We start from the raw sequence: 19,192 nt of genomic DNA on the forward strand, positions 1-19,192 counted from the left end.
TTAGTTTCAGATCTTACACTTCATTCCTCGCAGATTTCTTCCAGTCTAACCTAGCTCCTCCAACAGTTACCTGTGTTGGGTGATAATAACAGCAGCCTGTCCAGATATTTCCACATAAAAATTACTTCAGTCTTACAGAGTACATAAGTATCTTCAATACCTCTTCAAAGAAATTCCCACACCTACTAGTGTGCCTCTTCTATAAATTTGCACATAAAATGATGCCTAACAGTCCCAGATTATTAAAGATTCTCTGAAATGCGAAGCGAAACCCACAAGGTATTGTTGGGACATTCTGTCTAACGGCTGTGCGTAGCATCAGACTCTAATTATCCCAGTGGCTGGATCTCCACAGCATTCTATAATATGCAGAGATGACATTGTGAATTTCCTTCTTGATTAATTACAATCACTGACAATCTACATAGCCTCTCTCTGGTTTGCAGGAAAAACTGTAAAAATGTGACACTTGAAAACCTAAGAAAGCAGGAGTGCTTCAAGGTGAAACTGAGTTTCTATCATTACCTCTTTTGCTCAGCTTTATTTTATGTTAAGTTTTTCTTCTGAGAGTCAATAAATGACATTTGGTGGATTGCGCTGACCTCTTACCTCTGTTCATTGTCATGCATCCTGGATAAATTCTAATCTTTTCTTAAAAACTAGGCAATACTGATAAATAATTGATAGGGTGCATGGTCATCCTTGCAAGAGTTATTTAGGGATTGCAATAGACCTTGGAGAAAACTCAGCTGTAATTCAGTTAGATACCTAAGTAGAAAGCATGATTACTATAGACGAAAAAGTTACAAAAAGCACACATGCACAGGTGACCAGCTGGTCGTGGTATTTGTCTTGTCAGTCGATTGTGGTGTCTGTGTATCCCCACAGCTCTTTGTATGCATCTAGTCATTCTGATGTTTATAACTACTTCTGATAACTGTCCTTCCTTATTACAGAGTTCTCTATAAACACACAAAGAGACTGCTCCCCACTTTGGATCCTGTGACATTCATATAAGGTCAAATTTGAAACAACACTGATAGCTGAATCCATATGGTTAAACAAAAACAGAAACTTGACATACTAAGAAACTTTATTACTCAGGGCCCCTTTCTATTTGACTGTCTTAAGATGTCTGCCTCTTCAGAGAAGAATAAGGGCCAGGTGGTTTTCTAAGGACTAACACTAACAGTAGCCTTGCCTCTGTCAAGGCTATTCTTTTTAAATCTTCTCTTTCATACCCAAATAAACCAGAAAAGCAATTGAGGTACAAAATCCGATAGACCTTGTTCTCAGTGGTAAAACTAACTAAGAAATGAAGAGAAAAACATCCTGCCTAGTAAGCAACTCAGTGAAACATGCATGGATCGTAGGAGAGAGCTACTAAGCTATCGTAATCCCATGTGGATGGCTAGAGTGGAGGGTCTGATGACTTCTATCTAATGTCTTTCCAGATTTCTAACCTTTACATCTATGACACGGTGCTTCTGCTTGCAAATGCCTTCCATAAGAAGCTGGAGGACCGCAAGTGGCACAGTATGGCAAGCTTGTCGTGTATCAGGAAAAACTCCAAGCCCTGGCAGGGAGGGCGGTCCATGCTGGAGACCATCAAGAAGGTAACTATCCATGGGCAGCAGGACCCTGGTCTGCATTGATACACAAAGCTGGGTGAAAAGGCAGGAAGGTCTGTGGCTAGGTATCTTTTACAAGTTTATTTTCTCTTTCACTGACAATGCTGCAAACTAGAACCAGAAAAAAGAAGAATGCAATATTTATAAAAGTCAAAGATATACAGAAAAGGGAGGTCTTGTTTATAAAATAAATTATTCAAGAAGAGAACTGGAGGGTATGAAATTTAAATTGCCATGGTTGTGCCTTTAGGGTAAAGAAACAAAGGTTTTATGGTGCATGTTACAAGACATAAAATGTTGTTTCTTTGTCTTTTGATTTATCAACCATACCATCAGCTGAAAACACTCACAATAGACCTCATGGCTTCTCATTTGAGTAATACAAGATAAGCCATTGGATGCAAGGACGTTTCTCTTCTATTATATAAACACAATTTATAAGCAGTTAACACGTTACTCTACTGTGAAATGTTTTGTGTACTTCTTCACTGGCAGTGTGTGGCCTGCCAAGGTGACTTGACTGTGCTCAACTCCCTGCTCCATCCCCAGAAGACAGTTTATGCCATTTGTCTCTCCTCAGTGGTGTAAGCACCTGCAGTTGATTAGTCTCTTTGTCATGTCATCCTTGCTGACATCCTTCGTTTGTCTTGCACAGCTTCTTTGATTTAAAATGAAATGAATAATAAAACAAACAATTTTGTCTTGTACCCTTTACACAGGAGACAGCAGTGAGGAGGTTTATGTTGTTTGCCTGACCCATCCTATTCCTTTTCTCATATGTTTGCCTTGCTTTCCTGAAACAAAAAGAAAGACGACTAGTCACTTGAAATATGTACACATTTAGAAAAGACAGTGAAATGTTTAGAAAATTTTCACATTGCTTGTAAAATGAATGCCCAAACAGGAAGTGACGGGAAGTGATTTTCCAGCAAAGAATAGACTGATGTTGATGTTGGTTTCCTTTTTATGAAGAATCACTTTGCTGAGAGTTTAGGCTAACAAGCAAAGTACTTAAGAATTAGATATGTTGAACACACTGCAGCGGAACATTTTTTTCAATGGAGATTGAATAAAACAAATAGAAATTAAGTTGTTGCCAAAGTCTCCCGGCACTATCTCTGTAGAGAGCTGGCAGGTGTAAATCCAAGGGAAGTTGTTGAACATGAGTCTAATCCGCCAATTTATTAGTGCCTGATTTGGAGAGGACACAGGAACATGCGTCTATCTGTACTCCTGAAGCTTTCTCTCAAAAGACAACCATGGCTTAGGGGGTTACTTAGAAAATATTTATTCAGTGAGACTGTGTTACTAAGGAAAGGGACACCATAACACTCAAATGTTTTATAAGTACCAGTTTGATATATAAAACGATTTGATGTTGTACTTTTACATTTGAAGTTATTATTTAATATAATTATTATGAAATATTATCTTGAATGGCTATTTGCATTCCCTGCAGATCTGCACCTCGTATATAAATCCCAAGTCTGGAAAACTTAGTCTGAATTATAATGACATTATGCTACATTACATTTTTACCTTATAGTTGAATCACTAGTTCTCAACCTTCCTAATGCTATCACCCTTTAATACAGTTCTTCATGTTGTGGTGACCCCAGCCACAAAGTTATTTCACTGGTAGTTTAGAAAATATAATTTTGCTACTGCTATGGACCATAATGTAAATATCTGAAATGGAGGATATCTGATATGCATTCCCCAAACTGTCTTGATCCACAGGTTGAGAATTCTTGCTTTAAACTGACCTTAAGAGGATGGAATTATTTTTCCTAGTTGTATCTTTTTTCCTTCCCCAATAAAAATATTTTGGGTAACTCTATTTGAACTTAGGAAATGATGAGACTGCACTCAACTAAACATTGTGAGAATGTGTTGGACTCACATAGCAATTCAAGAAAGAAGAATGGGTGTTGGCAGGGCCACAGAAGGTGGCCAAAGCCCAGGGATTAGGTAAACCTATTTAGAGGCTGAGAATTAGGGCTGAAGAGAACTATCACCTATGGAAGCTGGAGACATCCCTGCATTAGCATTAAATATGCAAGTGTAGTGCTGACTTTCCTAGCAGCCCATCCGTATGTGGAGCGACTGAAGAGGGAATGAAAGGCAAAGCCTAATGAGAAAGGCAATGTACACGCTTCACAAATTTCTGCATTCTTATTGTGATGTTAATATTCTAGTGGCAACATTTGGATTTATATTCATCTAAATACAGCAAATCTATGTTAAGGTCATGCAACATACACTTTACACAGATATATAATATTGTTTCATTTTATACAAACCATACAGAGTACAGATAAGAACAAGAATAAACTTCTGGCCCTGAATGAATCGTATTCCTAATACCAGGATGAAACAAAGCTTTTGGAATATGAAGCAGCTGACAACTATAGTATAAGTGCTCACTGCAATGGAAGGTTACTAGTCTCAGAGACTCCTGTTTGAGCTCTGAGATGTATTGTGGGAAGAGGTAATATAATGCTACAGGGAAAGCAGCTGTTCAACAAATAGGAAGTAAAGAAAGAAATCCTTCTCTCTCCCCTAAACTAGAAACGTTTAGTACCAACACTGCATATCATTGTTGTATACATTATTTTTGTATATAATCTTTAAAAAATTTAATTTTAAATATTGTCTATCATTTATATTGCCCTTTTTTTTTAAATCATCCTGAAAGATTTAGATTCTTTCATTCTATTTTTTCACTGCACTTGGTCCTAAAATATATTATTAATGTCCTATATATGCATCTGTATTTAAGTTCATGTGTATATTTGCTTTATCTATGCATACATATATATTGTATATGCAACATATTATATATATGTATATGTGGGTCTATCTATGTGTATATGTTGTGTGTGTATATATATATGTGTGTGTGTGTGTGTGTGTATTGTTGTATGTGTTTCTATGTAAGTGTGTTGTATGTAAATATGTGTATTGTTGTCTTTCTATGTAAGTGTGTTGTATGTGTTTATATGTATATGTGTGTTCTGTATTTGTGTATTGCTGTATGTGTGTGTACACCATACTATTATGAATAAAATATACATTCCAAATAAGGAAGTTATTGATATTTATTTTCTTTTTGACTGATCTGAAAACTTTAAGAACAGCATCTTATACTTCTCTTGTGCTTGTTAATACATGTAGATATCATTTGCAAATAAAATTAGTGTTATCACTTTGTGTTTCTTAAAGCATCTTAAAATATTTCTAGGATAACTGCATTTACTTTTACTTCCAAATGTAGAATTTATATGACATTATCTTACATACAAAATATTTACAAGAATTAGATATATCTTATTATTTGAAAATATGATTTTTAAATTTATGGTACAAAAGATTTTTAATCTTAAAATCATTATTTTTTTACTAATTTTACTAATTTTACATAATTTTAGAGTAGTGAGGTAAAATAGCATTTAATTAACCTATTTGATCATATTATTCTAAGTTATTTAATAATATTACTTCTAATCTAGTCTCTCCTATTTTAAACTATAGAAAACCACACCTGAGAAGAAGTAAATGATTTAATAAACACTGTATAGATTATTAGTTCTAAACACCATGTTTTTTGGCTAAAACTTTTATATTATTTTTATCATTTACCTTTTCCTTGCTTATAGTAATGTTTAGAATACCCTGGCCAAATATATTTAGTTAAGAAAACCCCTAAAACCTAAAATGATGAAAATAGCAATTTATATTATTTTAAAGACCGTATCTAAATTTCCATGACTGTTTTTTCAATCTTTATCATGACTATTTTTAATTTATGTTTGATTGCAGTTGTAATGTTGGTATTGAGGAAGAAGTGGGCATGTGATATAACTGAATTTGTTGATGTTTCATAACAAATAATTAGCTTTCAAATATGTTTAATTAAATATGTAAAATCATTAGATGTTGACCAGATATGAAAGGTGGAAGAAGATACCCACAGCCAGACAACAGGCTTAAGAACCACAGCTGAAAGAATCTCTTTATAATGTATAAATTATTGTACACAGGGCAGAATGTATCAGCTCTCCAGCAGACAGCACAGCTATGCCATGCCCATCCAAAGAGGATAGCCTATGTTTATTTATAGATTCCTTAGTCTTTAAATGGTAACCTGTGCCCACGCTTGACACGTATAATTATTTTTTATTTTTTTTAGTTTAAATGCTTGTTTGCCTATTAGCATTTAATTTTTATTATATTTTTATTTTTAAACTTTTTGTACATATATATATATAATAAATATGATCATATATACCTTTCATTTACCTCCTGTATTTCCCAATGTACTTTTTGCATCCCTTTTTTCTTTATTACATGTCTTATTTTTGTTGTTTTGATAACATATTAAGTAATACTGTCCATATACCCTTGAGTGTGGGATCATCCACTAAAGCACAGAAAACTACAAGTGGGAGCACCCTCAAAAAAAAATCTGATCAAGTTTGAGACCTTCTCTCATCAAGTTTTAGAGCAGCCTATGTTATGGGCATAAAGATAAATACTTAGAAGGTAATTTGACAACATGACAATATAGCAAAGTAACAATAGCAGTATACTAGGGTCTAGGACCTCAGTAGCCCTGGGTTTCTAACCAGAATTACAGTAGAGGTCATGAAATAATTCTCTCATAGAACAGGTAAAAAGTAAGAGCAAAATTATTAGTTACTCAGAACAACCATGCCAGTACTGCACCAGTAGGGAAACCTCACCTGACAGTTTAGTATTGTAGCAGGAAGAGTCTAGCACTAGGTGAGACTTTCTTTCTCTCCCAGCAGCACGCCTAGAATGTTCAGCACTATAAAAGCTTAGCCATCCAGAAGGAAGTTTGACATTTAGTTTTAGATTGATTTCTAAATGTCCTGAAAAAACAATGTGTGGCATTTTCAGCAATATGTCTTCCCATGTAGGTATGGTAGGTAATCAACAGTCTGTTTTGGTTTAGGTGACTTCTGTGGCCTTCTTGCCCAATACAACTAATAGGGAGGCATACTGTGCCTGGCATTGTGATTTTCACTTACGAACCAATGACATATTGGGGCTACAGGCATGACATGTCCTTGAACACCCATGCATAATAATTCTATTTAAACTCTTAGGTTTTATTTAGAAATTACCATATTAATTAGTGTCTTTCCATAAAGCGTGCATTCTTAGCTTTAGTTAAATCACTCAAACTTAATCCTGTAACCTCTGAACCCCCTACCCACGTCTTTCATGCCACATGCATGCAACTAGTCATCCAATGATGCTTTAATCTTGCGGCTTTTCATATGTCCTCCCTTGAGCTAGTTCTCACCTTTATTCCCTGCCATCCCCTAGCAGCCACATCCTTCCTTGATTAAGCTTTTGTGTTCCTGGCATTATATACCTCTGTATTGTTAATTGTTTTAATCAACTATTATTACTCCTGTAAAGTATTCTCTCTACCAAACACCAGTTTCTAGCTTGTAAATCAAGTTAAACAAACATAATATATACCTATGAGAGAGAACATGCAGCACCGTCTTTCTAAGCCTGAGTTACTTCACTCAGTAAAGGGTTTTTTTTTTCTTTTAATTTCATCTACTCAACTAGAAATTTCCTTTCCCTTTTATCTAAGTAACCTTCCATTGTGTATATGTACCGCATTTTCCTTATCCATTCTTCTGTTGACGGATATCTAGGTTGATTCTCTTACTTACCATGACTAGAGCAGCTGTGAACATAAATGTGTAAGCGTCTCTGTAGGGGGTACAAGCCTATGGATAAAGCCCAGTGTAGGGGGTACAAGCTTATGGATAAAACCCAGTGTAAGGGGTATAAGCCTATGGATAAAGCCCAGTGTAGGGGGTACAAGCCTATGGATAAAGCCCAGGGGTGATGCAGCTGGATCATATGGCATATAGAGAATTGTGACAATAATATCTGTGCCCATAATTAGAAGATTTGCTCATTCCATCATATCTCAAAGCTCTCTTGTGTTCTGTAAACACATGTACACATGCATGTACACATGCACACAATTAATTTCTCACTGATTTTTACTGAATAGTCCAGTTATTCTGCCGTATCTTCTGGAGAATCTGTTTTGCATATTGGTGAAGCTTTCCACTGAGCTTTTCATTTGACTTGATAATATTGAGTGTTCCATTTCCAGCCTCAATTCAATTTAGGGTTTTTCCAATAAATCTCTTCATTGAATTCTCTTTATTTATTGGATTGACCTCATCATTTAGTTCATTTTTGTGAGCTTGGAATAAAGCTGTATCATCTTGGAGTTCTTTCAACATAGTTGTATTCATGCTTTTAAATTCTTTGGTTTTTTGGAAGTTTTTCCAAATCATTCTCTCTGGGAGTCATTAGTGTGGAATTAGTACTATCCTGGAACATGACACTATTTTGATTTTTTTTTTCATTTTGTTTTTTATTTTTATGCTGCAACTTGAACATCTATAATTGGTTTGTTGGTAGAGATTTTTGCTTTCTTTTTTTTCTTAATTCCTTCTTTCAATGGAGGTATTTACAATGTTCAAGAGATTACTAATGCATAGGATCATTGAGGTATCACTTTATGTCATGGAATCAATATGTAGGATCTGAAGCTCTACCCTTAGTCCTGTTCTGAGGGTCAGATACTATCTTGTGTCTGCTCAATGCTCTTTCATGCGTCTGTAGCTTGGGCTTGAGTCCTTCTGTCTATGGTCTTTCTCTAAGGCAAGTATAGCATCTTCCATGGATTGTCAGCACCCTACACAGCTGTTTGGTGACTCTCATAATGTGATTGTGCATTTTTCATATACTTGGTTAGTTCAGGCCTCTTGACTGTGTCTGAAACCTGAACCAGGAGCTGTGAAACCTTGGGTACTTGTGGCTCCTATATTGGGTCTGATTAAACTACACTCTGGGTTTTGGACCTTCTGCTGCTCTCTATTGTGAGGCACAAAACTCTGTCAATTCTATCAGTGTCTATAGGTTTTCTACCCTAAATTAGATATAGTGTTAAGATTCTTAATATTGAAATGATTGCAAAAATTGTACTCCATTTATTTATCACTTTTCAGCAGATGTTTATAAAACATATAGAAACATGCCTACATTATGTAATTAATAGTGCAAACTTTTTTATAGTATTACACAAAAGCTTACAGCCTAGTACTGAATATTGACTGTACAAAAGCTTGTTCTTTAAGACCTTTGATAGTAATGGTACCCAGACACATTGGAAAGAAAATATTGTAACTCATAGTGAAGAATATGTTGTGTTTCAGTGCATTTTCAAGCTTCATGGGAAGGACATGTCATGCCTGTAGCTAGACTTTTGGAAACTTTCTGAGTATTTTTCTTCTTCCCATCAACCTCCTAACAGAGATAGAAAAAAATGACAGAGAGAAAAAGGGGAAATAGTTATCATTAAAGTATTTCCTACTGATTAAGGACATTGCATTCCTTGAGGCATGTTTGATTTTTTCTGTCATGATATTTAATTTCTTCTTCTGGTTGTTTTTACTTTGTGCATAGTTACTTAATAAACCACAACCAACAGCATACAAGCAACAACCAACAACCCACCAATAGCAACAACAGTGCTTTTTGTGGCCCTAGCATTTATATATCCTCTGAAGAGTCCCTAGAATTCACACACTTTCACAAACCATCTACAGCTGTCAAAATCACAACTCTGCTAGAGTACTAGGCAAATCACAGTCAGTTGCTATGGACACTCTAAAGCAGCCTTGTATCCCACACCTGGGATTCAAAAGAAAACATATTCTTACAATACTTCTGTGTTTTTTAAAGAAACCAAGATTCTCAGTAAATATATCTGCCAAGGCACACAGCAATGGAGCTGAATTTCTTTACAGTTTTTGTTTTACTGCTTTTCCCACTTTCTGAGCGAATTCTATATCACATGGCTACTATCAAACTAAAATGGTATAATCCCTTCACTTCCTTAATCTTGAGATACATACAACTGATCCTGGATCACATTTGTTGGCTTTTCAGTTTTTCTTCCTGTTTGAGCCAGTCTTGCTACTTCTAGTCTCTTTCATATGGTTTCTCCACAGTACTTTAAGCAAACGTTCTATGCACAATGAAATTTCCATCCTAGAGCATGTTCCGTTGGGACTTGGCTTAAAATAGAAAATAATTAGAAAGAGTCGGAAGGACCTTATGGCATCTCAAAAGAGAACTAAATAGTAACAGGCGTTGCTGTGAGAGCTATGAGAAAGATGTTCCAGATGGTGAGACACTCTAGCTGACACCTCTACTGGAATCAATCATAAATACAATGACAAAGGTTGATTAATTTTCCAAACACATAGAACACATGAAGAGAATTATCTGATCTGGAAAGAAAATGACAAAAAGGAACTTACTTAATGGATCAATAAAATATGAAAATAAATTTCAGATGAAATCAGACCTGAGTTTTAGGAAGAAATGATTACAGCTTTGTTTAAAGACAAAAGAGTAAATGAAAAATATTATATATTAAAAATTTGGGATTACAAATAAAAGTTACTAGTCATTTTTCATGTATTCTATATAAGTTAATCAAAATTCTCTGCCTCAAGTATTTTTACATTGGCTTAATGTTCAATTTCTTCTTAAATCCTTGTGATAATTATTTTTACTTCTTATTTAAAAAAAAAACTAGAAAATACTACTGTACCAGGGGTTTCTGTAAGTAACTGTATATTTTCTCATATTGGCTGATAGTTAAAAGATACATGTTGAAACATGTTGATGTTTAAAAAGAGTTTTTTGAATGCCAAAAATATCAAAATGCCTCCAGTTTCCAAAAGTAAAATTTTTTCATTCCTTAGTATTGACTAAATGCTGCCATATATTGTACTTTTTAGATCACAGAATAAGGGAGGTAAACAGAAATATCCAAAATATTTACAAGTGTGATCAGTTCTGCATAAGGAGAAATGCCAACTGCTCTGGAAATACAAGACTGAAGATCGTACCGAACATAACGTGTTGTTAAACATGAGGAGGTCCACGCCAAGAAAAGAAAGGCAGGGAGTCTTAGGAAAATAAAATAGCCAATGTTTTACACGGTTTAGAAGCCATAATTCAAATCACCAGTGGAGAAATCATAATGCAAGCTTTCAAAGGAGAGAAACAATGAACACTCCTACCCAGCTATGGAGATTGTGAACCAATAAGACTAGCATGGAATAAAATCCCTAATGATTCAGTAGTAGAACAAATACCCTTGCCATAATGAACAAGTCTTTGATTGGACTCAGGACATGGTCAACAAGAAAAAAAAAATCATGCTTGGCACTAAAACTGTGGCCAGCTGCCTAGCATTGGTGAAGTCATAAATCATGGAAGAAAACCTTCAACTATCACTTAATGAAAATAGCATTATCTCTAATGGGATAAGGTATTCTTATAGTGTCTTAAGCAGGGTATTGATAACTCCACATGCCCTCTAACTTCCAGGGAAGGAGCCATTGTAGAACTCTACTGATGAGGACAGAACATACATGGACCCCAGTGTAGAGGCTCATACTACTCCTTAGAACAGGAATGGGCCAGGCTACAGCCTCTATATGCATACAGGCAGGCACAAGTGGCAGGTTTTTAGGCCACTGAGAAGCAATTTGGAGACTGTAAGAAGTAATGATAAGGAGTAATTCTAAAAAGATAAAAATAGTTTATGCCATGGGCAAGATGAGATATAGGTTATTTTGTTTGCAATCTTTCAAAATATAAATCCTTAGAGAAAAAGAACATATTGGCTTTCTGTAGAAAAGTAATAATACATCATTGAGTATGTACATATCTGAAGGAGAAAAAAATTAGGATGACATATGCATGAACACAACTTGAACTATAAAATACAAATTTCACAAATAAACAGACTTTTGTTATGGTAGTTTTCAAAAATTGCATAGTGGGTAAGGTACATACCATACAATCAAGAAGACCCGAGTTGAAATTCTCAGCATTCACAAAAAAAAAAAAAAAAATTAGTAGGATTTTGATAGCTAATTAATGTATCAAACTTGGAAAGCTCTAGATTGAGAGACCCAGTTTCAAAACATAGGAAGAAGTTGTATTGAGAAAGACACAGGGCATTGACTATTTCTCTCCATATTCACAAATATGGGACAGAACACGTGGTGTGTGTGTGTGTGTGTGTGTGTGTGTGTGTGTGTGTGTGTGTCTGTGTGTGTGTACGTGTGCGCATGCATATGAATAAACATAAGCAACTATCATTTATACCCTTTGAAGAAGACTCTCAGAATTAACCAATGAATGTTTGAATTTTAGTTCTTTTGTTTTACAAGGCAGGTAACAGCACATTTTAATTTTATTCAAATGTTCGTTTTGAGCAATTCACTTTAGAATATATATGCTATATAAGACAAGCAATGTGCATGTATAGTTTAGAGAGAAAACTTAGAAAGACAGGGACATTTATCAGTTAGAGCTCCTTAATTTATGAGTTGTAGTTGCTTTCTTTAAGGCATGGACAGTATCATCTGTTTGCTATAAGTCTATTCTGAATGTAGATTTGGTATATGGATAAGTGTGTGCTAGTATATATATGCATATGTAAATGTTATATGTAGCCTCAAAATTTTCTAAGCATTTCATACAACTTAACTGACCTTTGAACCTATTTTGAAACCATCACTTCATTTCTGATTATATTTATTCATACATTACTGTCTTAATTTGGGTTACTGAACCCAACGTGGGAAAGAACCTAGAGGGAAGAGCTGATGCTGATGCCATGGAGGGGTGCTACTTACTGTCTTTGCTCCTTATGGTTTTCTCAGACTGTTTTCTTATGGAAACCAGGACCAACAACCCATGGGTGGTCCCATCCACAATTTGCTGGCCCCTCCCACAAATATCATTAGTTAAGAACATGTCTAATAGACTTTCCTACAGCCCAAACTTATGGAATCATTAACTCAACTGAGCTTCCCTCCTGACAGACGACTTTAGCTATGTCAAGTAGATGTTAAACTATCTAGCGCAATCACTAAAGGAGATTTAATGTTTTCTTTCTGCTGGAGATTTTTAAACTCATAAACAACCCAAAACATAAGCAATTTGGTAATCATATTCTTTTCTTTTTTTATTGATTTATTTATTTACTTATTCATTTATTACTTATTTATTTACATCCTGGTTGCAGCCCCCAATCTTTCCTCTCCTCACAAATCCTCCCTTTATTATCCCCTCATATTCTCCTTAGAGAAAGGGAATCCCTCCTAGTGTACCACCCTGCCCTGGGACATCTTGTCCAAGGAAGCCTCAGTGCATCTTTTCCCACTGAAGTGGGACCAGGCCATCCAGCTACAGGAAGGGAATCCAAAGGCAGGAACAGAGTCAGAGACACAGTGCTCGCCACTCAAATTGTTAGGGGACCCATACAAAGACCAAGCTGGTTGCTCATCTGCTACAAATGTATATGGTGCCTAGGTCCAATCCTTGTATGTTATTTGTTGATAGCATGATTGTTTCTGACAGCCCTGTTGACTCTGTAGGTTCTCTTGTGGTATCCTTGAACAGAGACCCCCAAATCCTGTCTCCCACTCTTTCATATAGTTCCCCTAGCTCCACCTGATGTTAGGCTGTGGGTCTCAGCATCTGTCTTTATCAGCTTCTGGATGGAGTTTCTCAGGAGACAGTTAAGTTCTGCTCCAGTCTTCAAGCACAGCAGAGCATCATTAAGGTGTCAGGGGTTGTTGGCCTTTTTTTAAAATTGATGCTCCATCTTTATTCCTGTTCATCTTGCAGGCAGGACAAATTTTGGGTCAAAAATTTTATGGGGGGGTTGTTGTTCCCCTGCCTCCACTAGAAGTTCCATCTGGCTCCAGGAGGTGACCACTTCAGTGTCTATATCTTCAGTTCCTAGGAATCTCAGCTAGGGTCATCCCATAAACTCCTGAGAACTTCCCCCATTCTGGGTCTCAGGCTAGTCCTAGAGGGCCTCCCTACCAGTTCTCTCTTCCAGATCTCTTCCACCCCACTTCCTGCACCTAGTCCCCATCACTGTTCTCCTCCTCACCTCTTCTCCCAACCAGTTCCTTCCCACCATACATCTCCAATGTCTATTTTATTTCTTCTGAATGAGATTCAAGCCTCCTACTTTGGGCTCTCCTTATTACTTAGTTTTTTGGGTCTGTGTATTGTAGCATGGTTATTCTGTAATTTGTAGTTAATGTCTACTTATAGGTGATGTCTACTTATAAGTGAATACATACCATGTATTTCTGAGTTTCTTTACCTCACTCAGGATAATTTCTAGTTCCATCCATTTTCCTGAGAATTTCATGATGTCTTTGTTTTTAATAACTAAGTAGTATTCTATTATATAAATGTACCACATTCTCTCTCTCTCTCTCTCTCTCTCTCTCTCTCTCTCTCTCTCTCTCTTCCTTTTTATTAGATATTTTCCTTATTTACATTTCAAATGTTATCCCCTTTCTGGGTTCTTCCCCGAAACCCCCTATCCCATCCCCCTCCCCTGCTTCTATGAGGGTGTTTCCCCACCCACACAGCCACTCTCACCTCCTCGCCCTCAAATTACCCTACACCAGGCCATTGAGTCTTCATAAGACCAAGGGCCTGTCCTTCAATTGATGTCCAACAAGGCTATCTTCTGTTACATATGCAGCTAAAGCCATGGGTTCCTTCATGTGTACTTTTTGGTTAGTGATTTAGTCCTTGGGAGCTCTGGAGAGGCTGGTTGGTTGATATTACTATTCTTCTGTAGGGAGCCAACAGAAGGCGGCTATCATCCTTGCAGCCATCTTGAGCCATATACCCTGAAAAGAGACTTGATTACATCAGACTACAACAGCTGAGCACACTCTGATAACATCTTGGTTTAGATACCCAGGATCTTCCCTTGGGTGTGTGAGACTTAAAGCTGTGATTTAGAGCTGAGAGACTTAAGGGCGTGACTTAAAGATCATATTTAGAGACAAGGCCTAAGGGCATGACTTAAAGGTGTGACTTAGAGACATGGCTTAGAAGTGAGACATATAAAAGGCAAGAGGCAGACAGAAGAGTTCAGTACAACTTAGCGTACAACTTGGAACTAGGAATTAGGTTACAGAGTACAACTTGGAGTAGGAATTAGGCATTGAGGAAGAAGACTTATTAGGTTTTAGGCACTTAGCACTTGGAAGAAGTAACTTGGAAGTTGGAGGCACTAGGGACTAGGAGCTAGGGACTAGGAACTCAAGACTTGGGACTTGGACCAGGAAGAGAGACAGAAGAATAAACGGGATTGAATCACACTCTGTCTGGTCTCCATTCTTCCAGTCCATCCTCACTCGCTCTCTTGCTGAACCCTGACCCTCAGGCCAGGGCAGCTTGGGGCAATGCTGGCTCTAACAATTTAGCCTCCAAGGCTTTTAGCAGTGCAGGTTCCAACATTGACAGAACGGTCCGAGACATTTTTGGCCCCCAAACTTGGGGCAGCTTGGGCCGCAACATTCTTCCTATGGGATACAAACCCCTTCAGATTTCTCAGTCCTTTCTCTAACTCATCCCTTGGGGACCCTATTTTTCAGTCCAATGGTTGGCTGTGAGCATCCACCTCTGTATTTGTCAGGTTCTGGCAGAGCCTCCCAGGAGATAGCTATGTCAGGTTCCTGTCAGCATGTACTTCTTGGTATCTGCAATAGTGTCTGGGTTTGGTTTCTGTATATGGGATATATCCTCAGGTGGGGCAGTCTTTGGATGGCCTTTCCTTTAGTCTCTGCTCTAGACTTTTTCTCTGTATTTGCTACCATGAGTATTTTGTTCACATTTCTAAGAAGGACTGAAACACACACAGTTTGGTCTTCCTTCTTCTTGAGCTTCATGTGGTCTGTGGATTGTATCTTGGGTATTCTGAGCATTTGGGCTAATATCCACTTATCAATGAGTACACACCATGTGTGTTCTTTTGTGATTGAGTTATTTCACTCAGGATATTTTCTCGTTCCATCTATTTGCCTAAGAATTTCATGAATTTGCTGTTTTTAATAGCTGAGTAGTACTCCATTGTGTAACTGTACCACACTTTTTGTATCCATTCCACTTTTGAAAGACATCTAGGTTCTTTTCCGTTTCTGTCTATCATATATAAGACTGCTATGAACATAGTAAAACATGTGTTCTTGTTATATGTTGGAGAATCTTTTGCGTTATATGCGCAGGAGAGATACAGCTGGGTCCTCAGGTAATAATATGTCCAATTTTCTGAGGAGCTGCCAGACTGATTTCCAGAGTGGTTGTACCAGCTTGCAATCTCACCAACAATGGAAGAATGTTCCTCTTTCTCCACATCCTCACCAGCATCTGCTGTCACCTGAGATTTTGATCTTATTCTTCTGTTGAGGGACATCTACATTGTATCCAGTTTCTGGCTATTACAAATAAAGTGAATATGAACATAGTTGAGTAAGTGCTCTTGTTATATTGTGGGGCATCTTTTGGTACATGCCCAGGAGTGCTATAGTTGGGTCTTGAAGTTGAACTCTCCCCAGTTTTCTGAGAAACTCCCAAATTGATTTCCTAGGGGGCTATACAAGTTTTCACTCTAATCAATATTCTTCTTGATCTACATCCTCACTGTGCTATCATTTGAGGTTTTTTTTTTTTTTTATGTTAGCCATTCTGATGGTTGTAAGATGGATCCAGAGTCTTCCTGGCATCAGGGATATCCAGCCAACAACAGGAACAACAAGATGGCTAAGGACAGTGTAAGAACACAATCGACAAGAGCCAGGGCAATATGGCCTGATGTCCTGCTACAGCAAGTCCTGGCTATGCTAACATAACCAAGGCACAAGAAAATGACCTTAAATCCAATAGTATGAAGATTATAGAGGTCTTTAAAGGAGAAATTAATAAATCCCATAAAGAAATACAGGAGATATAATCAAATAGGTAAAGGAAGTGAACAAAACTGTTCTAGATTTGATAATGGATATAGACTCAATAAAGAAAACACAAACATAGACATGAAAAACCTAAGGAAGAAAAAAAGAACTATAGAGGCAAGAACAGAATACAGGAGATAGAAGAGAGAATCTTAAACCTAGAGGATATGATTGAAGAAATAGAAACGTTGGTCAACAAAAATGCTAAATCTAAATAGTAAATGATGCAAAACATCCAAGAAATCTGGGACAGTATGAGAAGATCAAACTGAAGAATAACCAGAATAGGAGAAGAAGATTCCCAGCTCCAAGGTCCAGAAAAATTTTTTTCCAACCTAAAGACAAATATGTCTACATACATACACAAAGATTATACATACACAAAGCATCAAATAGGTTGGACCAGAAAAGCAAATTCTCTCACCATATAATCAAAACACTCCATGTACAGAACAAAGACAGAATATTAAAAGTTGCAAGTGAAAAAGGCCATGTAACAAATAATGGTTTACTTATCCAAATAACAACTGACTTCTCATCAGAGAATCTCAAAACCAGAAGGGCCTAGGCAGATGTCTTGCAGATGCTAAGAGACCACCAATGTCAGCCCAGACTACTATACAAGGCAAAACTTTCAATCAGCATAGAAGGAAAAAATAATTCTATCATGACAAAACCAAATTTCAACATTATCTATCTACAAATCCAGCCCTACAGAAGATACTAGAAAGAAAACTTCAACCAAAGAAGGCTAATTACACCCAAGAAACCACAGGAAATAAATAATCTCACACCAGCAAAGTAATACACACACACACACACACACACACACACACACACAACCACTATACACATCACAATAACAGGAATCAACAGTTCCTGATCATTAATATCTCTCAACATCAATGGACTCAATTCCCTGATAAAAAGGCAGAGGCTAAGATTCTCCCATTTTTAAGTTTTCTTTCGTTTTTCTTCTTATTTTTTTCTATTTGTTTTCCCTGATATTTCTATATTATTTGTATAGACAGTCAGTGTAAAGAACATACAGAATTCTAGTTTGCTGTTTGCTTTATCAACAATCCATTAGATTATGTTGTTTAAAATCTTCTGTATCACCATGATATTTATAAATACAACCATGAATACACAAAGGCAATGTTCATTCATCACCCCAGCCAGAACGCTTTTGAAAACCTCTACTTTTAAGCTTAATCAGAAGTTAGATAAAAAAAAAAAAATCAAAAGCACGAAATCTCAAAACAAATAACAAAAAAATCTGGTTAAATCTGGCTGCGATAACAAGGAATGCTGTTTAAAGGCATACTTGCTTACAGTGTTGACCTCTTGTGCATCCTAGACAACTTCCTGAGGGCAGAATCCTCTGGTTATGAATGTCAAAGGCTCATTAAAGATAGAGCAAAAAGAAGATAAATTACAAAGTCAAAAGGGTGAGCAAGGTAGGGCTGCAGCAAAATAAGTGCAAGTCCTCTGATTTATGGTTTTTATGCTTTTTTTCTGTAAATGCATTAAGTTACACAATGCAAGCTGCTTCCTGCAGAAAAGGACTTGGCCCAGAATAGCCATAGCCTACCGACTGGGAAGACTAAGAATGTAAAAGAGTGATTGGATGTTTAAAACTTTCTGGGGTTAGAGTTTTCCATATATTAATCGTAAGAACATGCAATCCTGTCCCTCTTTCTAGAAGTGAGACAATAAGCAGAACTTTCATGTGGTTAGGGGATATTTTGAGGTAGAATGAGAATAAAAGCTTTTTGTGGTTGTTCCTCTGAGACAGGGACATGATGTAGCCATGGTTGGACTGGAACTCATTATGCAGACCATGCTGGTTTCCAACCTATAGATTTCTGCCTGCCTTTGCATCCCAGGTGCTGGCATGAAAGCTATGTGCCTTTACTTTTGCATGGAAGAGATTGTATAGGCTAGTGAGATGTCTGAGCACCTTACCCACAAGCCTGATCACCTGAGTTCTAACTCTGGAACTCACATGGTAGAAGAGGAGACCTAACTCCTACAAGGTACTCTTTGCTCTCTAATTATGCAATGTGGCAGGTACCTTGCCCTTATGAATAAATATATATAATTGGTTTCTTTAAATAGGATTTTTTTAGAATTATAGTAGTTGGAACTTATATATAATGATGTAGGCTATATTCATACATATATTTTCAACTTAGAAATATCAGTGATAATAAAATCCACTCTATTCTTCATTTAAATTTGTAAGGGATATTGGAAGTTTTGCCACACTAATACTGACCTCATGCATGGTATAAAATTGAATTGCATCAATTGGATATATTCTCTTTAAAAAGATAGAAGCAAGCAAGGAGCACAGGCAAATGACAGAGGAGATGGAGCATGCTGCACAGCTCCTCAGGTCCCTTCTTCTCATGTTGGATCCACAAATCCTATCTCCAAGGACTTCTTGCCATTACATGCATGTACAAAAACACACATTCTCCTCCACAAAATCATATAAACAAATTGAATCTTAAACTGTAACTGACAAGGAGGCAAAGTGATGAACTGCATTTTATAGAGTTAGAAGGTCTGCGAAAACAAAGACTGGATAAAACACTTGACCATAATGGTGCAAACAATTGCAGC

The 19,192-nt window shown here is 36.8% G+C and overlaps 1 protein-coding gene across 2 annotated transcripts in view; it reads left to right on the forward strand.

Annotated features, from left to right (window-relative positions):
* Window positions 1-19,192, forward strand: part of Grid2 (glutamate ionotropic receptor delta type subunit 2) — a 1,355,396-nt gene that overhangs the window by 775,709 nt on the left and 560,495 nt on the right. For both annotated transcript variants that reach the window (XM_034512535.2, XM_034512534.2), the window contains exon 7: window positions 1,455-1,616. In XM_034512535.2, the coding sequence (XP_034368426.1) occupies window positions 1,455-1,616 (162 nt within the window). The remainder of the gene's footprint in view (window positions 1-1,454; window positions 1,617-19,192) is intronic.

Source organism: Arvicanthis niloticus, chromosome 9 (genome assembly GCF_011762505.2).
Source record: "Arvicanthis niloticus isolate mArvNil1 chromosome 9, mArvNil1.pat.X, whole genome shotgun sequence".
Classification (NCBI taxonomy): domain Eukaryota; kingdom Metazoa; phylum Chordata; class Mammalia; order Rodentia; family Muridae; genus Arvicanthis; species Arvicanthis niloticus.